This window comes from Anguilla anguilla, chromosome 14 (assembly GCF_013347855.1).
Source record: "Anguilla anguilla isolate fAngAng1 chromosome 14, fAngAng1.pri, whole genome shotgun sequence".
NCBI classification, from domain to species: Eukaryota; Metazoa; Chordata; class Actinopteri; order Anguilliformes; family Anguillidae; genus Anguilla; species Anguilla anguilla.
In genome coordinates, this window is record NC_049214.1 from 7541332 (window position 1) to 7565649 (window position 24318).

Genomic DNA, 24318 nt, shown 5'->3' on the forward strand with positions numbered 1-24318 from the left:
GCCTAGGATTGTTCTGTGGGAAACTGAAATTGAATGACAGAGTTTGGTTCGATGTATAAAGTAAATAAGCAGTTGCTTCAATACTTTAAGGTTCCGTTTACTTGGTTTGTACTTGGTATGTGGTCCCTTCACAAAAATCATTTCATCCAGAACATTAAAAAAAATGATTTAAAGTGATTTAAAGCTGCAATTCAATTTTACCTGTCTGTCAATTAATTCTCCTTAATCCAGTGGAGTGATGACTCTGAGAGAATGCCATAGCCATAAATATGTTGTTACATTGGGTCAAAGGTCAGACATCTGCTGGACTACTATAAGAACTGAAAAAGAGAACATTTCTTAATATGACCCAGTAAATTGGGTCATATAATCTCAATACATATCCCAATACATCTGGGATTTGTACTGAGACTGTATGACATGATATATTTTTCAAGCTGTGTTATTTGTTTGGGAGTTTCTTCTGATACGACAGAGACACTTGTGTGTGAAAATGTCAATTTGCTGAAGATGCTGATTATACTTGATTCAGATTCGAGCAGTGATTACCTCTATAAGACATGCAGGTCACAGGTTATGATAGAGAGAAACATTATTTAATAGTTTGACAGTGGATATTGTTTGTAAGTGAGCTGTGGCTTCTGACTGAAAGGTAAAATTTGCTCTAGATTGGTCTGTTCTGTGTTGAAGACCACTGATGTTAACTGACATGGTAGTTACTTTTTCTCTGTAGATAGTACAGGATAAATATATATTAAATGTATTTGTTATACTCCATGGTTCTAGAACTTTAACATTTATTCTCAGTATTGTTAATCACATATTTAATTGTGAAGATTAGTAACACCCTATCATTGCTACTGAAAGTCTTCAATTGGACACACAGGCTGTTAATCTGCTTGTTCTGATGTTTTCAAGGTCACTGCTGTCTCTAATTGATTGAGCCAAACACTAGGTTTCAAAATGGGTAGTTGTTTTTTGCTAATTCTCCCACTTTATTTGGCAGACTGAATGAAATGTGCACTATTATAGAGTGGCATCTAGTGGTCTAAGTCTGTAGGTGCATAAATTATTTATTTTGCCAGGTAAATTTTTAGCTTTGGGATCTTTTTGTTTAACATCCAATAAGGTACAAAATGAACAAACAATAAAAACAATAATCTATGAATTGATAATACTATTTGTATTTTTTGACTAAATTAAAGGGGTAACAGAGGTACAGGTTTGAGTACAAATTATTGTAGTCAAATTGAGTATGTAGAAATTAAATATAGAAACTTTGGTACTTAATTTATTTGTTTTATAACACATGCTTTAATGTTTTGTTTGGGGAACAATTAAAGTCTTAGACAGTAATCCAATCAGCTTGTAAATATATAAGTGACCAATGTAGGCCCAAAATGATATTTCTTTTATCTATTTTCCTTAAAATATCATGATTAATATCATTTGATGCATATCTATAACCTCAGATATCTTTGCACAAAAATGGTGTAACTAAATGTGTAACACTCTCAGGTTCTGTACATTACATTACACCACAACAAACAAAAACAAAACCTGAGCACCATATAAAACAATCTATAACCCAGAACTTGAAAAGATACTACACTTAAAATACCATTAGCAATTTCCCCACTTCCCCTTGTGTGTATATGTGTGCGTTCTGGAACATAAGAAAGTATCTTTCTGAAATATATTTTTTTTTTAAGTCCAATAAATAAATAAAAATTAAATGCATTTTACAATATTTAATATGTAAGTACACGCAAGTACACACAGAATAAACCTACCAATGATGTATGTCAACTTTCCCAGGTAAGGTAGGTAAGTCAACCTCCCCAGCTAGTGTTCACTTTAACTGAAAGGCTCTTTGCATTACTTAAAATATAAAATGCGTTAGTAGTTTAAACTTGAAATAAAAATGAGCTAAAACTGCTTTCCCTGTTAACTTTCACTCCATTTCAGTTGTACTGAAAGTATTCAACTGAGGCAGGGGCACTGAACCCCTTAAAGTGACTGTATGCTCAGCATCATGGGGATATACTTGCACATTTCATTCCAGCGTGCCAAAATAAAACACTGGCACTCGCTTATCCCAAGCTTTCATCACCAGGAAGTTTCAACACCTCAGAGTCAAAAGTCTGATAAACGGCTTGCATTACACTCACACTGTGCCAGGTATCAATATCATCTCATCTCTTGCCACTAAACAGGCCAGTGTGATGTCCCGAGGTCAGTTCTCAGCTTTCATAGTTACATCATTATCTGCATTACAATGGCAATTAACTTGTAAATAAGTTGAAATCAAACCAATTCCGCAATGAAAAAACAGCTTTTGTGTAAACACCTAAACAATTTTGCCTAACACTGAAAAAATACATCTTAAAAATCCTAAAGATATTCTAGTTTTTTCCATTACATACATAATTGCATTGTTTTTATTTACAAACCCCTCTCAGAACATGTACACTTCATAAAGAAAAACAGTGGTTAAAAATGTTACACATTCAACTGTATTCAGGTCATGGAAATGAGCATGGCATGTACAGTGACTGTGATATAACCACACCTCACTCATAACGCAAGTCCATGCTCAGAAAAGCAGGGTGCAGGCACGTCAGCTCAAACAGCACATGATAAGAATAACAAAAACATGAACCCTGCACGCCTTCATGAGCCCAGGGACATAGACTCGCAGACTCTCTCATCTGATGTGAAAACATAGAACCACACCCCTGTTCCTGGAGAAACACCCATTTGGAACAGTGTGAGGGGGGGGGGGGGGGGCAGATTCAGCAGCACTTGGCAAAGTCGGGCACCTCCGTCACTGGGTGCAGTGCCAAGGTGCCCGGTCTCTCCAGCACCAGCACAGGATGGCAGGGCTCACTGAACCTGTGGTAGCAGGACCCCAAGAGTTGCCCACTCCGGGCATTGAAGAAGGACAGACACCCGTGAAGGTAGTCCAGGAGAGTGCCGATCCTGGCGGGCACCTCCGCCATGATTATGGACATCTGTGTGCTGTTATGGAGCAGCTCGTACCGCTGACTGGATCACAAAAGGAAAAAGGGAAGGAAATCAGTTGTGTAAAAATATATTAATAGAATAAGTTACTTCGCATCTTAATGAGGAGTGATTTTGTGAGTGCAAGGTTAAATACCAGGATAAACGGCTTATCCACCTAAACCAAAAGCTGTGCAGTAGTGACAAATGACTACAGTATGTACTGTGATGTCCTTTATCTTCTTCCATTTGCTCTATTGACTTTATACCTATAAAGATAATTGTCAGGAAAAGAAATAAAGCCCTGCCTTTTACATACTGAAGTGTATCGTGACTGGATTCATATATTTGAGCAAATACACTTTAGACATTATCAATGAGGACTGACTCCAAGCTAGCAGGACAGAAGGAAGCATGCAGCTCCCCATAGCAGTGGCGCAGTGGAGCTACCTGGTTGACATGGGAACGCAGTGAATGCACCAGGAAGTGCTGTTCTCTCCCAGCTGGCCTTTCCGTGGGGTGGTGTGATAGGCCACACCGATCCTATAGCCCTCGCCGCCCTCCACCGTCGTCTCCCAGTAGTGTATTCCTCGAGGAGGGAGCAGCTCTCCCAGAATTTCCTGACACCTAGGAGAGGACCCAAGCTGTCACATACCTGTCACTACTCTCTGGAATTCAGCAACTCTTCTACAGAAGAGGTCTAATGAGATAATACATAAATCCAGTGTTATGAAGTCATGGTTTTCTGCTCCTTACACATTGGGTGTGGTGCTTCTGTTGAAAGCCTCCTCCGGGTAGCGCACCATGTTGTCCTTGCACAGCACCAGCTCTGGACTGGCTGTGTCCTTTAGCAAATGGAATCTGGTGCCTGGGAATGGAGGGAGGCCAAACATTGCTGATGGCAACAAAACCCACTCCACTGTAGTGCACTATTATGTTAGACTATGTTAGATTATGTTATCTAAAAGCCTGAGAAGTGCACAATCTTAGACCCGAATGGGAACGACTAAAGGAAAAAATGGCTGGCATGCTAAATGAAAGAGCTGCATTGACACAGACTGCATAAGCGGTCCTCATGCCAGAGGGCAGACGCTCACCTGAGGTAGAGATCAAAGCGGCCTCACTTCGCTCACTGGCTCCAGCAAAGTTCACTGCTCTGATGTGGAACAGATAGTTCTCATTTGGCTGCAGGAGAACGCTCTGTTCATTGTTCCTTATGCCAGATATGGATCTAAGCAAAGGGACGCAATTTTGAATAAAATGAAACATGCTACAGAAAGGAGCACAGGCCACTGTTGCAGATCGCTACTGCCACCAACTGTCAGCCTGGTATGGTAAACGTTAATGGTAGATGGACTGCATTTATATAGCACTTTTATCCAAAGCGCTTTGCAATTGATGCCTCTCATTCACACACACACTCACACACCGATGGTGAAAGGCTGCCATGCAAGGTACCAATCAGCTCGTTGGGAGCAATTAGGGGTTAGGTCAGGGACACTTCGACACGCCCAGGGCAGGGGATCAAATCAGCAGCCCTCCGACTGCCAGACAAATGCTCGTACCTCCTGAGCTATGTCACCCCTATGGGGGCGCCCCTCCTGGGGAGTGCCCTTACCAATTTCGGTTTCCATGGAAGGCGAAATGCCAAGAAAATTGAAACGAGGGACATTTTTAGCAAGGACACCCCAAGGGGGCAGCAGGCACTGACCCACCGGAGACCCTCTCCCTCGCAGGTGTTCTGTCGGCAGTACTCCAGGGTGAAGCTCTCTGCTGCAGCCGGGCAGGAGCTGCTCCAGCGGATGATGGCCGTGTCCCAGCACACCGTACACTGCTCCGGAAGGATCTCTGGGACAGAGGGAGCTGGAGCCCAACACCACAGTCCAGTTACCCCCACGACTCCCAAAAAGTGTCCCATTTTCTCCCTGTTTACTCTAACTTCATTTTTTACGCTTTATTAACACAGTCTGACACAGTTTTATTTATGTATGTATGTATGAAGCTAGCTTCAGACTGGATCTATAAAAAGCACAGGGAAATAAAATGGAGGTTCACATATCAGACATTAACTTGCCTCAGAAAACTAAGCATTTTCTGTTATTTCTTCATTGTTTGTCTCAAAGCAGGAAGAAATCTACAGTATGGTGCAGTTAGTAGACAAGACACCGCATAAAAGAAAAATGAAGAAAATTAAATTAGATGAAAATTAAGTAGAAATTAAGCATCACTGACCAGTCCTGAAGGGCAGTTTCTCACTGGGCAAACTGCAGCCGCCATAGTTCAGTGCCATCACCCACACCCTGTAGCACTTGTCTGGGGCCAGCTCCTCCAGAGTGCAGTAGCTCTCCTTCACTGTCACTTTGCACACCTCTGACACAGCTGGGATTAAATCCAGCACAATCCAAAAGAAATTATGACAAGCAAACAACCCAAAAGCAGGTCAGGAGGACAACTGCATTAAATATAACTGCAGAGACTTTAAGGAATCTTAATATTCCTATATTTTAGAGGAGAGAATTATGAAATATTAAATCTGGATGAAGTGCTGAAATCATTTTACATCTGATTCTGGACATTTCACTCAAAAAAATGTATCTCTATTTCAATAGCCTTTGGTTCACACATTTTCCCTCAGATCACAACAAATCCCTGTTAAAGGAGAACTCAATGACAAGCTGACGATGACCGCCCAAATGCACCATTAGTTAACATTCTCACGAAGGGAGGTGGTGAAATTAGCTCTGGGTAACGTCAGAAAATAACATGCAAGAGCAGATCCGGAAGAAGCTTGACAGGATAGCAAGTAAAATAAGTGGAAAATATATTACAATTATCAGATAGTAAACCCTGGAATGAATTTCACATCGCCGTTACACATTTGCTAATAATATACGTGTTTTAGCCATAAGAGTTTTTCCTTATAATCTTATAATCCATTCGTCATACATATATGCATCACATATCAAACTAATGGTGGTAGCCTAAATCCTAAGTCCAGATAAGCAGGACATTAGGATCTAAGTTAGAGCAAAATAAGGCATGGAATAAAATGATCATTGAGCAATGATCTTTGTACAACTTGTATGTGGCACTTCTCATTGTGCATATGCACCTTCGTGTGATTCTTCTACGTAGTTGACCTGGAAGCAGTCGATGACATCCTCCTCGCTGACCCTCCAGAAAACGGTGATGGAGGTACAGGTGGCTGAGTTGGACTCCTGTACCAGCAGGTATGGCTCTCGTGGAACTGCAGAAAAACACAGGATCACTCTTTAGGAAGCATGTGTGTTCAAATAAGGATACCCATGCAAACTGCACGCTCAAGCATATGACCCAATCACAGCTGCAATTAATTGAAGTCACTTATTAAATTTAATATTTTAGTTTGTTTCAGCTGAATTTTTTTTTTAATTACTCTACAACAAAAGCAAAGTTTGCTAAACTATCATTGATAAGATAATGTTCAACTTTGAAAAGATCTCTACTTTGGTATGCTAAAAGACTAGCATAGAAGAGCTGAAACATAAAGTAATTTACCCAGGATGTCTTTCAAAACCTTCTGTCCTCTGCCCTCAGGGCCTCTGCTGTAGTTCTCAAGCACCGGCTCTAGAGACAAAGTGGACTCCAGGGCTCTGCTCAGGCTGTTAAACACACAGAGCTATGTCAACACCGCTTGCCCATACAGTATAGTGCTCACACTCTGTGATAAAGCACACCTCAATGTTCTCAATTAGAGGTGGCAATAAGAATACTCAACTCTTTTCAGTGAAATAAGAAGCAATATAAGAAGATTCCATTGTATCAAAACGCTCTTCAAGTTCTTCAAATTCGAAGCTTAGTTTGCAAAACACATTTGAGGAGCAATTACATACATGGAAAAAACATAACTGAATAAACAGTAACAAAATTATTATCATGTATAGGCCTACTGCACTGAAATTGTAGTCCTCGCTTGAATGCTCATTCCATTTGGAGGTAAACCAGTTCACCACAACAATATAGAATCATCATGAATATAATAATTCTGTCAGAATACTAGCTGAGATATGCATATCACCATATATATTACATGCAAACGGGTTAGTAAATATTTTAAATATTTGTGAATATACTGCTGCCACAGAAAAAAAAAATAGTTAATAGACATTCTCAAGCTCCCTGTTCGGACATCAACTTACAGAGTAGCTGCACATAGTTCTATGATTTTCAATTATGCAGGGATGAAATATTGACTCTAACCGTAACCTTTATCACAAGGTAGCAAAGAGAGTGCATGTCCAGCATTCACTGTAGTTGGCCTCTCAGTGCTACTTAATCACTACATGCACATACTACATAAAAACTTATTTGTACTCAAGGTATCTTTGAACACATTATTTGGATTAAATAAATTCAAGCAAACAAAATAGGACATAGTTATATATTTATGTGCATCCAGTTCATTAAAAAAGCACATCACAAAGATATTCTGCTTTCAACAAGTGCTGTTTGCCTCATGCTGTTATAGTTATTATGATCACATAGGAGGATAAAGCAAATGCTTTCAGTTACCTTTTGTTAATGTCTTTGGAAGACTTGGGGAAGGAAAGAGAGGGGAAAGATTGAATTAAGGATTTTTTCGATATAGAAATAATGATTAATGAGCTAAAAAGAAATCAGAACACTCTTAGTTACCCATGCACTACAATGCTGATGCAATACATAGGCTTGGTTACAATACACGGATCAGTTGTATTATCTAATTAGCTCTGTCTACATTTAAAATGGAGAAGTGAAAATGAATGTGAAATACTTAGTACATCAATGGTGCATCAAGTTTCATTATTCCATGAAACTTAGATAAGATCCTTTAGTAGTCTGACATGAAACTACTGTATAAATAGTTGCTCACACAAAACTAGCACTTGACCAGTGTGTTCAGTTTGATATACGCCCACATTTATTAGTCCACCTGGCCCGTTATTGGAGACTAAGACACTGTGCCCTAGAGAAAGGCTAAATAAGGCAAGCAACAGGTGCTAGAGACCCTTAAAAAGTTATTTCCATATGCATGTAATGTAGGACAATGAGTATTTCTTAAGACTGTTACGCCACTGTTTTATAGACAGTGTCTGCTATTGTGGGCAGACTCATAAATCTGAGGACTCCATGTTCAGCTGACGCTATTAAAAAAAAAACCAGTTGCTCCTGACTCACAGATACGAGGGAGAGCGGGTCGGGCTTCTCCACCTCCTTGGCCTCCCTTTCCAGAGCTTCCTTGGCAGACTCGATGCGTTCCTGGAACGTTCCGATCTGGATTCCGAGCCGCTCCAGCCTGAGCCTCTTCTTCTCCGCCATGCTGCGAAACATCTCATTGTACTGCTCCACCACTGCCTTCACCATCTCCTCATTCTGCTCATCCAGCGACTGTGCGTTGGTTTTACAGTTGTCCTACAAGCGGCAGGGGACCGGAGAGGGAAATAGAAATGATCGCATACTGTCACCGTGGCAAAAGATGTTTAACTCAACTAGCCAGGACACTTGGACTTCTTACTGTACCTCTATTGAATTGTATGCGTGCTCCAACTCAGACACCAAGTCCTCAATCTTTTCGGACCTTCCTTGTAAAACTGATATCCACTGATTCAGTTTTCCCTGAAAGCACAAGACCATATGTAACTGCATAATTGTTTTTAACTTTCATAAGTAAATAACTTAAGGTTGATAAGGTTGCTAAGAAAGTTCATGTACAGTTAAATGCAAAAGTATTTGCACAGTTCTGTCAAATTCGTTGTTTTTTTCCCTCTGTTTTAATCAAACAACTAATTTGACATCACTGTCCCAATAGTTTTGCATTTAACTGTATACTTATTTGCAAAAAAACATCCATTGAAGTTTGAACATGTATATTACATTACATTTTACATAACATTTATTTTACAGATGCTTTCATCCAAAGTGGCGTACAGTAAGTGCATACCAAATGTCATTGGAACAACTATAAAAACATAGGTCTAATAAGGTACAATACTCATTATGTAACAATTATTCATAGCCATGAACACATTAAGTCCAGTTCACACAGTAAGCATAGGCTAGGTCAGAGAGTAATGTTAAGTCAAACTAGGAGGCATGACAACAAGCTACAACATCAAGATAAAGATACAAGTGCAATGTAAGTGCTGGATGGAGATGCATGTGATATGAAAGTGGTACAGGAGGTACATGTGTAACATGAAAGTACTACAGGAACATAGTGGCAGGATATAATTGATAAGAGTGATCCTAGGGTGCCCTATAGAGTGGTGATAGTTAGCCCAGGTATAGTCTGAAGAGATGTATGGAACATACTGTACCATTAATAATCAGTAAGATGTTTTGGTCTGCACAGATGAAAAAAGAAAACTCACAAGACACCTGGGCCAGAATGCTCAGTACATTCAATAGTGACACAGTGACACTCTTCAGACAAGTGTGTAAACAGTCAAGTAAAAACCATTCATTAAAGTGAATGAAGGTATGAGCAGCACATCTTCTAGGCTACTGTGAGTCTCTTATCGTGCATTGGAAGGTAAGACTGGTTATTTTTAAATCTTTTGGAGCAGCAACACCAGCTATTTTTCCCTCTGTAGTGAGCCAGACCCAGTGCTGGAACACTTAAGCTTAACTTCATGATGCATTGCTTGGTATACTCTCTATTTTGAATGCCTAAATGACTGGATTACACAAGGGCAATATGTTTGGATAGATACTGGTGTTGGGACACAGGTCTTTGGTGGCTGTATAAAATGGGATTCCCTGTAGACTGAGAATGTGCATTTATTTTATATGATTTAATCAGCTGAGATAAATAAAATGACTAAGACACAAAGAAAGGTGTTATGAGAAAGCAGAGTAGTCGGATCTATGACAGACCTTTGTATGTGTTGAAAGACTCACAGTATGTGTTGAAAGGAACTAAGTTCTCCAATAAATCAAATTTTTCATCATTTTTTGTCAACCCACAATAAATATTTGTGAAAAAAAAAATAGTTCGGTACACTATACAACTTCTATAGATATCATATAATCAACTTGGGTGGCATGGTGGTGCAGTGGGTAGCACTGTCGCCTCACAGCAAAAGGTCCTGGGTTCAAATCCTTTCTGTGTGGAGATTACATGTTCTCCCTGTGTCCATCTAGGTTTCCTCCCACAGTCCAAAAACATGCAGATAGGCTAACTGGGGACTTTAAATTGCCCATAGGTATGCGTGTGATAGACTGATAACCTATCCAGGGTGTATTCATGCCTCTCATCCAATGCACACTGGGATAGGATTTGCATTTGAGTTTATGCACTTCAAGTAACCTAGGATGTAATATGTAATATTAACAGATGTGGAAACGGTCTAAACCATTTCATAGAACACACTTACCTTTATGTCATCATATGCCTTATCCAGTGTTGACACATCATGGCCTTTATGTTCACCAAAAGGTGTATTTAAAGATGAAATTATGCATCGGCACACCACGCAGAATCTAAATCTTGACATTTTGGAATCATTTTCTTGTTTATCTTCCTCCAAGGGTGTCTCATCCATAACCTCAGCACATTCATTGTCTACCTCAACTGCCTCCTTGGATGATGAATCTCTGGTTGGCTCTTCCACAGAGTCAAAGCCATGTTCAGACTGTTCCCCTGTTTTGTTTTCCTTTACTTCCTCTGTCTCTGTTTCTAGGGGCCCACAGACTTCTAGCTGGTTTATCATCTCATAAGCTGTGGCCTCTACATTTCCGTCATCCTGATCTCGATACATCTCAGGTGGCTCAGTGATAAATGCCTCATTACAGCACTCTGGCAGATCCTCTAGGGGTGAAGATGGAACTTTCTCTTTTTCAGCTGAATCTTTCTCTACTTTCTCCTCGTTTTCTTCTTGAACTGTTATTACTGGGAGCAAAGGTGATAAGCTTAGCATTTCCCCTTTTTGCTTAACCGTTTTTGAGACCTTATCACAATCCGCAACCGGTCTATGGGTGGCAGTAGATTCCAGAGCACATTGTACCTCCTTGTTGTCCACACAGATTATATCTTCATGTGTGTTTTTCAGAATGCCTGTCCCTTTGCTGTTGTCAAGACCTTGATGTGGACTGGACTCTTCCCTCTGAGGGATTTTCTCCTTTCCTTTGATAAATAAATCTGTAGCACCAACAGAGGCAGCATGAGGTAGCTGTGACTCAGAAGTGTCTTCAGATACTGCTTGGGAAATGTCCGTTTTTGCTACTTTATCGAGCATCGGGGCCTTTTGTATACACATTTCTGCCCCATGGGGCCCTGTATCAACTGCAGTTGAGGAGGGTACATATTTAGACAGATCTTCTTCCTTGTTCTCCTTGTTTTCAGTCATTTTCTCCACGAGAGATTTTGATTCCTTATACTCAGCGCTTGTTTCATTTTCTGGGCTGTCTGTCTGTTCCACTACCATTTCTTCAGGTTTATCTTTGGATTTTTCATGGCAGGTCACCGCTTCCTGTTGAATGTGTTTACTTTCTTGAACCTCAGCAGGGGGCTGAAACAATTCATCCTCTAATCTTGTGTTCTCTGATGTCACTGTTTCATCATTTTCTTCATATGGCGCAACAAAAAAGTTCTCAGTTACTTCATCTGGCTTTGTATTTTCTTCCATAGCCTCTTCTTTCACGCCAGTTAGGAAACCCATTAGTTCCAATGTGCTTTCTGGCCACATTTTTAATTTTCCCTCTTCATTGCCTTCTTTTGTGGGTTCATCCTTAACCAGTGGAGTTTCATCTTTTAAAATAAATTTTTCTAAATATCCACTTGCATCATCTGCATCGGATAGCCGTTTGCACAAGGATCTCTCAGAGACTGTGCTCTCTACGTCTGAGCACTCCTCACCCCTCTTCCTGTCCCCCATTGCTTCCTCATACAGATCGGTGTAAAGGAACGACATTGCTCTTGGCTCCTCTAGGAGGGATGGATCAATAATTTTTGGAGGCCCAGGCGAGAGGAAAATTGGAGTAAGTATCATCTCTTCACTACCGAACAAAGCTGAACCACTCTCCTTGAGAGGAGATTTTGGCACTTCTTCCTCCTTTGTGCCATGTTCCTCTTCTCCTTCTGCAAGATTTTGATTAGCAGCTGAACAGTCTGGTTCATCACGACAGCCACCACCATAAAAAATGTCATCTAAATGAGCGCCCGCAATATCACCAGAGAGGCTGAGAGCCTCTGGGTTTTTAGAGGCCGACGGCTCTTGATTTTCTGTTGCCTCTGCTCCCTCATTAGCATTTGAAAGCTTGATCTCCGTCTTTTCAAGAGGCAGGTCGGGTGGAGTGGTCTCATCCAGCAATGTGAACTTCTCAAAATAATCTGTGCCACCGGTTCCATCGCTTGTCACTAGTTTGCTGACTGAAGGACAGTGTGATGCATCTTGTTCCAGAGGTTCTTTGTCCGTAGAGCTCTGCTCTTCTTCTCCACCCTTAGCCTCAGCCAACACATTCAGCTCATGACTGTCTGCCTCTGTCTCTGTTTCTTCACTAACTGGATATGATTTTACCATTTCGGTTTGCCCCAAATAAGACAGGTTCTCTGCCATTTCACTACTTTCCTCTTCGTCCACAGTTGGGAGCCTTGAGGGAACTATGATGTTTAGTATCTCTGAGCCCTCAGAGACTATATTGAATAAGTCTTTCTCCTTGTGTTCTTCCTGCCGCATTGGTTCTTCGCTTTCAGCTGTACCTTGAGGACTTACATTAGGCACAGAAACCTCTGCCATTGCCAGCCTTTCGTCGGCACCTTTCAGTTGCTCTGGAGTTACGGGTCTGGGAGAGAGCCTTTTAAACTTCTCACCCCGCTTACCCCTGGTCTTTTTCTTTCTCCTGATTATTTTGTCCTCGTCCATGATGAAGATAATTTTGCCTGCAGTCCCAGAACCCTGAATGCTGTAGGCCTCTGAGGTAGTGCTGGCATCAGAGGCCCAGGGAGAGGAGCATCTGCTGGAGGCCGTTTCCCACACAATCTTGCTGTCCTCGCTCTGGACAGTAACCATGGAGAAGGAGGGGTCCATCATGACGCACTGTAGCTTTGGTTTTACGGCTTGATCCTGCACCATTTCCTTCAAACTATAAAGAAAAACAAACTAATAAATGCAATAAGAAGACGTGGTTATATATATCATGATACACTGTATGTCCATTACATATCTGTCACTGGCATAGAAATAAGACGCAGATATTCTATTCAAGAATAGAAGTCACTATATTTGCACAAGTGCCAAATGGCCATGTGGCACCTAATGAACTAGGATCTATTTAAAACATATTCAAATTCAGTTGTTTATCTATGATAAAATTGGTTGTTATTATAAAAATTGAAATAGTTCATCGCTATATGTGTCATTTTAGGATACTGAGATGTCCCATAATATGAGACATGTGACATTAAAATCCTGGGTTAACTTTTTTTTTTTCATTTACTGGATACAATGGGAACAAGTTGCTGTTTATAAAAGTATTGCCAAAACTTTTACATTTCTGTTCTCCATAGGGACTTACAGAGGAGAGTAACCAGCGTGTACATGTATAGTTTTTAAAAATTGTCTAAATGAAAAAGAGTAATTTTAAAAATTAAAAAGGGCTAGTATCAATATGCTAAATGCAAGGGAACTGGCTGATAATTAGAATTAAATTACATCGTCAAAATCCGTTATAATGCTATAAAATTACCTGAATGTTTTAACATGTAACTCAAAAGTGAATGTCACACATGAAACATTACTTCCTGTATTTCCCCCCCTGACAGCTTCAGTCATCTTATACAAAAAGCAAGCAATATATACAGTAAGCCTACCTTCCGGTTTTATAGAGCTTATTTTAAAAAAAAGCTTATTGTGGGACATTTTGCCTATTTGGTGCTCATGAACTTGGAATTATTAGAAAATATTGTATTTTGACTCCATAAGTGAAATCACAAAATACCAGCAAATCACTGTAGCTTATGAGCAGGGAAAGTGTCATTAATTGGCGCCTTATATTTTTGGAAGCTGGCCAATACATTTTTGTACCCCACTAAGTAAAATAAAATAAAATAAAACAAATTAATAAACAAATAAATAAATAAATAAATAAATAAATAAATAAATAATTTTTATTTACTTCACTTTTATTTAGGTCATTCCAATGGATTCCAATTCCAAATAGATTACGACTTTCAAAAGACACTGAAATTAGTGCACTGAGCACTCGACTGATTTACAGTGTTCGTGAAATACAGGCTAAAGTTTAGGCTGAACCGTGACGTTTGTGACACAGCAAGCTACCTGTTGCGAAGCCCTTCAATTTCGTCGTCATCGTCGACAACCCCTGCACCAATCGATTCGTCCTGTTGCACAGTTATTGACATGTCAGGATCAATTCTGTCACAGTGGTCTGGTGAGCAATCCATTGTTGTGGTTTGTATCATCCGATTTTTCAAAACCGTCCCTATCCGCCAGAGCGTTGGTTTGAGTTATTCCAAGTCACAAAAACTACCTGACTCAGCGTGGTCTTGAAATAGAAAGCAGTGCGTCCCCGTTTTACCGCATCGACGGAGTATTTGCCACCGGTGTTTCACCAACTATGCTGGTAGCCTGTTGTAGTGATTTCCCTCTTCGATAAATTCGCATTTCATCCACCAATAAACATTCTACCGAAGACTTTCAGGGAAATACCGGCCGTATTTAATTTTCGACCCAGGTTGTGGACGTTAACTTGTGCGTGGTTGTATCAGTGTAACAAGAATACTGGGTATTTGCGCTTTATTTTCAGTTTACCTTGCCAGTGCTAAATATACTAGACACTGACACCAGCCAAACCTTCGCATACGAATGGTATGCGGAGTGGTGAAACTGGGTATACGAACACAAGACTCAGCAGACACAGAGCATCTTAGGACATATGACGAACTATTTTACATCTACTATTTATATTTAACCTCAAGCTGTCTCTCAGTCTACTTTACACATGTGTAACTGCATCTTACAGCTGAAAACAAGTACTATGAGCATGGATGAGCACAGGATCCACACCTGTGTAGAAGCACCTGCATCAATACAGGTTGTCCCTCATTTATGGAAGTGTTTCCACCTTTTTGCTCAGTAGCTACCTTAAGTTAACCGCAACATAAATCCTTGCAAATAAGCTAGCGGAGTAATATTCCAGCAACCTTAAAAGCACTACCCGGATGGCAACATAGTTTAAAATGTGAAACATGATCCAGAAGTAAAAGCAGGGGTAAAAGGTACTTAAGACAAACAGTGAATTCTTACAGACAGCCAAAAAAAAAATCTCCGATGAACCTCCTACTCAAGTGAAATAACTGGTGGTCATACTTCTAACAGGCCATCTTTTTCTACCCAAGTGGTACTTAGAAAGCAGCTGGAAATAAACTTGTTACAAACACAGATTGCAAAAATATTTATTAAATAAATCACAAAACAAAAGTTGAAAATGTTCTGCCTTAAAATTAATCAATGTGTGAATAGTTAACCACCAAAAAATGTATTGACTAAACTTTGGTATCTCACATTAAACAAATTCCAAACTGTTCCTTATAGTGTAGATCTTACACAATATTGATAACACAATAAGTGCCTAATCTTGACACCAACACACAAATATAAATACTAAAAGGTATCAGAATATACTAAAATCTGAATATGGTGTGTAATTATTCCAAATATGGAGACCGAAACCTAGGTACCTATAAATCAAAACAGCAACTTAACAAGATGTTTATTTCAATTTCTACTGACATGTCAACAAATACAGGTGAAAAGAAAAAAATGGCACTTATTTTGCACAAGTTTAATTGCTTAAAGTAACAATTCAAAGTTTCGGAGACACATACAAAAAGAGACAAACACAGAAATTGCCGCATACCACATATTGACATAAAAATAAAAAAAATACACAAGGAGCACAAGCAGCCCAGATACACTATGACTGCAGCATTCTGAACCACAAATGTAGACCCATTAAACTGAAGGTCAAACCCTGGTTTGCCACAAGTAACCAGAAGTGTAATTACATGCAATAGCTTTTGCATTGGTAACTACTGCAAAGGACTTGGGGGGGAAAAAAATAAGATTTGGGCCACACGTGTGTTCTTTGAAGCCTACAACATCGGTAGCACAGACCTGAAGCGAAGAAAATTGTTAGATGCAAAACAAAAGAAAAGCATGTGTGACTAGGTGACAGAGGAACTCTATCACCACAGGGCTCCACTGAAGAAGTGAAGTGAGTTACATACAGCACTCTTAAGATGGAGTAACAAAACCACCTTCAGTGAATGCTTATTGATACCAGATGTCAAAATGCACCTCCTTGAGGGGGCTAAAACATTGCATAAATAAAAAATACAAAATTCAATGCTGCACTCAAGTCTGTCTGCCTACTTGTAATTCAGGAACAATTTGTCACAAATATTGTACAACACATGGACACTTTTTCATTTCATATTTTTCCCACTATCATTAAAAGATGCCCATCAAAAAATGGGAGCCACTGAATTGCCTCTGCAAACTAGTCAACACAATTTCAGTTTTTTTTTTTTTTCCTTTTTCTTTTTTGCATGAAAAGGTGTGGTCTCATAGTGAGCGTTCAAGCATTTCATTGAAGTGAACACGGAAATCCCTCACAGTAGACAGTAAAAAAAGATATCTTTTAAAAAATCCTCAGGGTCGTACTTTAAACAGTCTTACAGCTCTCCAAAGATCAGGGCAAGACAGAGGTGTAAAAGTACAAGCTGAGGTGAAGTAGCAAAATTATTTTATATTTACATTAATTAGTAAATTGAAAGGAGGAAAGCTCAACTGAAAGAACAGTGCAATAAATATGAATATTTTTTTGTCCAAATATGGCCTTCATGTACTGAGCACACAAATGCTACAGTACTGTAATTCATTGACACAAAATGAGGAAAACTATATTCTAATGCCCCCCAAAATTCCTGATAGGTGCACCTCTTTCTAGACCACAGGCAGGTCTTTCCACACCCCACAGAGGTTGTGGTACCATTATCTCTTCTGTATGGTTGTCCTCACTGGCAGGATGAAGTTCAAGTCCTTCTTCAGTTGAAGCATTTGCCAAGACTACAAAGAAACCAAACATGTATTTTTATTTAGCCTTATTAGCATGAATATTTCATATTTTGACAGCCCTACAGTAAATCATTAATGAGTGAATAAATAATGCTTTTATTCCTCCATAGAAGGCGGCACCGGGCCCTGAGTAACTCTGTAAATACACTCCAATGTGGAAGCTGGAAAAATACCTTTCTGAATTCCTCCTTTATGGTATCAAACTTGAACCTTTCATGGACTGCTCTCGCTGTGTTTGTTCTGTCAAAGGGCTCTGAAACAAAACACGCATAAGAAAGACATTCTCCATGTATGAGGGACTGATGTACATGGATCCAAAGTGGCATGTAAGATTCAAAACAATGCCAATCCTGCTGCCAATGTCACATTTAGTATATTACCTATAGAAATGAAAACCTTACTACTATGACAGGTTTTTTTTGCACATATAAAGTTCTTTGTCCACAACAAAACAAGTGTGTAGTTGTCTGTGGTTACAATTGTCTGTAGAAAATACAGGAATCCTGTAGTGTCCATTTGAGGACACTATTATCCAAGCATGGAATATGCCCCATGCAAGAACCAGACAAGTGGCAGTCAATTCCTAATGAATGTGAATGAAGGCACTTTTTGCAGACTCAAAAACACCTAAAGGTATACTAAAATGGACACAAAATCTGGCTGTTGCAAGACATCTGTTCTATTCTTGTTACATCAAGCCACTTTAGTATAATGGGTAAGGAACTGGTCTTATAACCAGAGCTATTGTATCCTTGAGCAAGGTATTAACCAGCATTGCTAATGTAAATGCTATATAAAAGTTGTAAGAGTGTCTGCTAAATGCCTGTAATGCAACATATTCTTCTCTCAACATTTATGGATACTGTTACAGTGAAACAATTATTCTGTTGATATTGTGATGGCAAACAGGAGGAGCACAACTAGGTTACCTTCAACACAAATGAACTTGTCCCTCCATTCCCTGCAATTGGGTTTGGGGAAAGCTTCAGCTTCTCGAACTGAAATCACTGATCTGTCCCAACTGGGAAAAAAAGGGTAATTTGGTAAGAACATGAAAGTATTAGAAGAGTTTGACCATGTAAATGATCCATTTAGAAGTATTAAGAGGACACTCAAAGACCTGTAACCTCCACCAACCGGGGCCAAAAGTGAGGGGCAATTATCTGTGCTTAATATCAGTAATTTAAACTGAGGTGCATCTGGCTGATGTAAGCAGGAAGTGCCACGGGGCATGCTTGCATCAGCCACTATCAGTGTTCCAAAACACATTCAAGCCAAGCGAGACGAGGACACCAAAAGCACGCCAAAAGGAGGGAACAAATTAAATCAAATCCAGACGGATATAATCACATTCTCACATACAGGGCTCGTTTACAGCGAGGTCTCCCGCATAATCATAAACAAGCCGTCCGTCAAAGGAACTCTCCCCAGACTGCACTGTCACCTGCTTCCGTCTGTCAGCGGAGCAATGTGAAACGAGAGCCAGGGAGGGTAAGCGAGACTCAAGGATAGCACGCTCAATGCTACTTCTCATGCTCAGCTGCATGTCAGCCTCCCCTTATGGTATAATGAGCACCTTGGATAAGCAGTCAGGGATAAGCAGTGATTAATGTAATGGACTGAGCAATGTTTCACAGCTAAATGGAAGCGATTAAGTAAAACCAGTTCTCATTTTGCTCGGCTCGCTGAGTCTACAGTCCGTACCCTGGAGTGGAGTGGACACTGGGCCATATAGAGGGGCTTAGAAAACAGTGATACCGTGGAGATGCAGTTAAAGGACTACCAGAGACGTTTCCGAAAGTCACCCTCCTTACTTGAAAACAGAGCCATAGTACTTCAGGAAGCCAAGCAACAACTCTCCAAGTGTGGACTGGTTTCTGGAGGTAAAGCAGGGAATATCTTTTGGTCCTTCTGGTACAAGATGGATATCCATAGAGGGGTTGAAGCATTCCTGGCGGTAGAATTAGAAAGATCAGATGTCTAACCGCAATTAGATCTGAATGTTTTGCAAGAATAAAGAAGCAAGAGGTTCACATTTCATCACTTTTTTTTTTTTGCTAAATTAATCACAAAAATTCCTCCATAAATTCAATGCAGCACAATTTTCTCACGCAATTAAATTGTATTACTGTATTCCAAAGTTGAAAATATTTACAGATGCAATGTATTCCTGGACATCCATCAATAGTAATGACAGAAAGTGGACTTACAGGATATTCCTTTTGCAAACAGGGAATGACAGGCTCAGGCAAGGCTGAAGAAAACACAACGGAAATCAGAGTAGCCAGCCTACTGAGGAAAAGTATCACTGCCCCTATTTTGAAGTGAATGATATATACCGCCTTGCAATGTCACACTGATATGCCACTCACTCTGAAGGTAGTGCAAGACCATCAGCACCAATGAGTAACTGCTCAAGGTTCCACGGCTTGCGTCGTTGATCCCGTGGTGACTGGCCCATTTCTTTATCACAAGGATGATGGGTCGAACTCTGCTTTCGACTGGGAGGAAAGGAAACGACCATTATCTCAAATCTAACCATTTGAGTCAACCAATGATCTGAGAAGCTCCATCGTGAGAGGCTCTGGAAAACACTGGCGAAGCTGCGCTTACTGTATGCATAGCTTCGGAGGAGGAATGTGTTCCGTATTCCCACAATGTTGTTTACATTCAAGTCAAACTCCACTCCACTGCAGGGAACAAAGACATTGAGGGTTTAATGGATGCAATTAACCAGCCGGCGATGCGTGGATATAATTATGACTTCCACAACCTCCAACAAAGTCTCTGTCCTTCATAACTTCAGCACCATTAAACAGGAGAGAGGGGGAGTTGTCATTGTGCTATAAAAAACCTGGGCAGAGTGGTTAGATTATTGTTTATAGTTCAAGTCAGGCTGGGTTCCCTTAGACTACATTTCAGCATGAACACAGAAAGAATGATGCAGAAATGCATCTTGTTGCATGTTTAACTGCAATAAATAACAAATGGTGCTTAACAATTTTGAATGTAATTTTTTGAAAATTAATTCAGACAGAACATGACAGTACATGGATAATACACTGCTGGGTTTCTCACATACCTGATTTTATCCCTGAATTTCAGTATCGGCACTTTTGCACGGATTAGCTGAGATCTCTCAATGTAAGCTGCAAATAAAAGGTCATTCATTCACAGGAAAAACATTTCTAAAATAATCTACATTAGGATTAAACTTCAGCTTCACACTAGGTCCCTACGAGGCTACAGAGGAAAGTTAAACTGATCCTAAACATTTCCAGGCAATTTATCAGATTGGCTTTATATGCTGAACATAATTTAAATGTTGGATTATGTGCAGCTGTGTTGCTGCACTGCAAACTTAATCCCTTTGTGATTTTCCAGTTGCTCTGAGTAAGACAAGCTCCCAGAAAACTTCCTCGTATGCAGCTGGGCTTGAGAATACAAGCAAAACAACCAAAGCGGTGAGAATACAATCAGTACAGCAGCAGTCTTCAGTTTGGAGCAGAAGCACTCTGTCGAGTCTGTGAGCTGCACTGATTGGAAACGCTTTGAATTAAGGTCACAAATTCTCATTCACCTAAGTTTCAAAGCCTGTAATTCAGTACTCTAGTAGCACGATACCCAGAAATCCTCTCGAAGCCACCTGTTGAGCAATCTGTACAAGCCTTATCACCACGGTACATGAGCCACCTAAACGAGTCATTTAATAATTACGAAAAATAATTATTACTAAATATTTCACGGTGGTGCACAGGTGGCAGCAATTACCATTCATATATATTCATACATTTCATTCAGGAGTATTCAAAACAATGTGTCAATAACACAATGTTTACCAGGAACAGAAATTGATTAATCATTTGGAAAGATCTATTGACACTGCAATGAAGGATTAACCATTTTTAAAATTATAGAATAAACATTAAATAATGATACATTGCTGTTTTAAATTAATGTCAAATATTTTTTTAAAAATTGCCATTGAAGCAACTTAAAAACTGTAGAAAATCAAATAATCAAAATTATTCTCCCATTGTTACAATGGTGATGTTTTCCTGTGAGTAACTATGTTCATTAATGTTTAGGATGAGATGAGAACTTACACATCCTAAATATTATAGCAAAGCAATAAAATAATGTCAAAATATCCTACTAAAAGGATTTCAGCAACACAGTCACAAAGTGAATAAACAGTTTGAAAAATATAAACATAGATAGGCTACAGTTGAAATAACATATAAAATGCAACTGAATAATGTGATGCTAAATATGTATGCAGAAATGGTACTTACATAGCCTGTAAAACAGCTTCTGTACAAGACTGAGAATATACACAGCATCAGTTCTCTGGTTCAGCTGAAAAATACAGAAGCAGAATTTAGTGCTAAAATTAGTATACAAACTGCCTACAAAAGTTGCACTTGTGCCAAAGGCGCTACATACAAGTATAAGTACATCAATGTTTTCCTACATATTTTGAAATGAACTTACTGGTCCGTCTTGGACGACTAGGCACAAGTCTGCATCACTGCACCGGCTCCCGAACCCATTCAGGGAGGAGCCTGCCAAGTACACCCGTGAATCTGAAAAGAGAAGCAGCGCACAGGTGTGCACACGCAAGCACATTCGGCGCCTGAGCTAAGCTGGCCGTCAGAATGCTAAGCAGGCCGCGACGGGCTCTGTTAAGGCTCTTTAAGTTCGCGTGGGGAACTCACTGGGGAAAAGGCGCTGGATTTCCCTTTGGAGCTGCGCCCTGCACACCTCCTTCTTCTGCAGGTCATCGCCCCGCTGCTGGCAGGCCTGAAACAGCTCCAGGATCTGCTGACTGAGCTGGAGGCGAAACGAGCACACAGGTAATGCATGCATACCAGCGTTAAAGTGTACAGCAACCAACACCCGCTTTTGGCCCGTCTCTGCCCACTTCCCAATTTTAAAAGATGCAAATAGGCGGAACAAGCAAGGCGGAAAACAATTTTTAAAATCCTTTTCACCTTTCATCTTTATTACCCCCCTTTAAAAAGTTTGCCAAGCAGGTCATGCACAGTGTAACAGCAACAACAGCAGCACATTGGAATACAAACAATGAATTTAAGGTAAACTTCCAAGTGCACAACCCAAGAGTACTTAATGGTAGCTGCTGAGATAAACATGGGGGAAAAGCAACTGAGGACCAATCAGATCCTGCGCCTGAGCCTCAGTCCATAATGGTCAGCATGATCCCCTGAAATGTTCTGTATGTTCCATACACTGAAAAGTTTCTCAAGGACTTAGCCGTTTTCCACAAAAAACATATGACACGTGCTCTATTTTAACTAGCACAGTTACCCAACGTGCAGGTTAGAACCCTCCCAGCGACACTCAGAGAGCACAGAAAATGTTAGGGCTTCACCTTGTCCTTGGCAGGAGGCAGCGGGACAGCAGGTGCACTGTGCTGGGGTTGCCCGTTGAGTGGCGGCACGCAGCCCGCAGGTTTTGGGGTGCGGGGCGAGGAGGCGGGGCTGCAGCCCTCGCCCCGCAGGCGTGACCTCGCCGTCTGCGCTGCCAGGGGGGACGCCGCCGCCGCCGCCGCCTCGGGCGTGCCCAGGTGGCGCCCTGGCGAGCTGAAGCGCTGCCTCTTCAAGTCGTACGGGCTGTGCTCATCACTCCTCCTCCTGAGAAACAGCAATTACACCGTTAACCCGTCTGAGAATTCAGCGCTGGCAACACACTAATCAATCTATGACTGACAGAGCCAAACTATTTTGTAGGCCACCAGGAGGGTGTGTTTCATCTCGCTGACATTCAGGGGGGCATGCCCATGTTCACTCAATATTCAGAGGGTATGTCAGACTGAAGTTGCGCAGAAGTCTGAATTAGGATATCACAATATGGCTGAACCTTAGCACTTTAATACCAGGTCATGTACGCATGCCTTTTAAGTACAAGAAATGCATATGGAAACACTGTTGAAATATACTTTCAAAAAGTCTCACTTTCTGCCCAGTGTTACCGCTGAAACACTGGGGACATGTGGAGGGGAGTGAAGTCCTGGCTTCCAGTCAAGAGGGGATATTGCCGGGAGACGGGCGACGTTGTTCAGCGGCAGGCCGTGGAAACTGGAAAAATAAAGAGATCTAAATTTAACTTAATTCAATTTAACTTTCAGTACAATCACAACCTTTTTACTACTTCTGCATTTCCTGCGCTGTTACAACATTTCCTCTAAGGTACTTACTTAGTATTCCTCATGTTGAACTGTGATTCGATGACTTGATGTGGAGAAAACAAAACGGGGAAAGGGAGCTGGGCGACGATGCCGTTAGCTTGGCCACGTCTAGGGGGGAAGGGTGGACGCCCCAGAATTGAAGAGTTGGGGTACATCTTCTGTCTGTGAGGGCGTACATTTATTCTTGTACCTACATTTACATGAAAAACAAGTGCATTGTTGACATACAGTTTGCATTCCTTCAACTATCGATAGCTACTAACTAATTACAAACACGAGCAACGTTAAATAGCTAGCTAAATGGCTTGTGCGGAAATCGGCCGATAAATTAAACAGAGATTTAACGAATCATACTTGTAACCGTCTAAATTAAAAATGACTTCCTACCTCGATTGCAAACTAATCAATGCAGTAACGTTAACCATTCTTATTCAACGCACACGCTGTATCGTAACAAGTTGCAAAGTAGTTATACTATCGATTGATACATGTGTTATATCGTGTTAGCTAGGTTGCAAATTTCGGAAATGGAGAGTCCTCATCAACAAACCTAGTAAAAAAGATTGTTTAATACACATGATTAGACCATTCATGTGTATTAAACAAACGTTTTAAATAATACTTAACTATTAAGATCATTATTATTATTACTACCAAACAGCACGTCATCTTGCTAGCTGAGGTTAGCGTAGCAAAGTTACTGCTTGCAAAGTTGCATTTCACATTAAATGATACAATACCAAAACAAAGACTCCAGTGCTTACCTAAATCAGGACAGAGAAGGCATATTAATAGTCTACCATTTGAATTAAGGATAAATTCATGTTATATCATATTTTTCATGAAATTTTATATTTTGTTATTGCCTTACATGTTTGTCAACTGACAAACAATAAATTCCCAATGGTTGCTTCCTGGTGCTGTTTCAGTTTCTTGTTCCGGGTTGCAGGATTCACCTTACCGTACACCCAATAAGGTGCACGCAATAGA

The 24318-nt window shown here is 40.3% G+C and overlaps 2 protein-coding genes across 2 annotated transcripts; both read right to left on the reverse strand.

Moving 5' to 3' along the window:
- Positions 1 to 1295: 1295 nt before the first annotated feature.
- Positions 1296 to 14648, reverse strand: LOC118212458 (cardiomyopathy-associated protein 5-like). Its single transcript, XM_035390338.1, has 13 exons — positions 14301 to 14648; positions 10398 to 13104; positions 8542 to 8637; positions 8200 to 8433; positions 7555 to 7577; positions 6541 to 6644; positions 6116 to 6250; positions 5236 to 5382; positions 4719 to 4866; positions 4101 to 4234; positions 3760 to 3871; positions 3454 to 3630; positions 1296 to 3048 (listed from the first exon to the last, which is right to left on the reverse strand). The coding sequence occupies exons 1-13, from the start codon at positions 14441 to 14443 to the stop codon at positions 2796 to 2798; spliced, it is 4413 nt and encodes a 1470-aa protein (XP_035246229.1). The 5' UTR covers positions 14444 to 14648; the 3' UTR covers positions 1296 to 2795.
- A 772-nt stretch (positions 14649 to 15420) lies between these two features.
- Positions 15421 to 24270, reverse strand: tent2 (terminal nucleotidyltransferase 2). Its single transcript, XM_035392089.1, has 15 exons — positions 24093 to 24270; positions 23338 to 23518; positions 23096 to 23218; positions 22513 to 22774; positions 21839 to 21953; positions 21615 to 21706; positions 21416 to 21479; positions 20203 to 20269; positions 19734 to 19810; positions 19493 to 19621; positions 19331 to 19374; positions 18935 to 19071; positions 18050 to 18141; positions 17294 to 17373; positions 15421 to 17111 (listed from the first exon to the last, which is right to left on the reverse strand). The coding sequence occupies exons 2-15, from the start codon at positions 23481 to 23483 to the stop codon at positions 17037 to 17039; spliced, it is 1503 nt and encodes a 500-aa protein (XP_035247980.1). The 5' UTR covers positions 23484 to 23518; positions 24093 to 24270; the 3' UTR covers positions 15421 to 17036.
- Between the last annotated feature and the right edge of the window lie 48 nt (positions 24271 to 24318).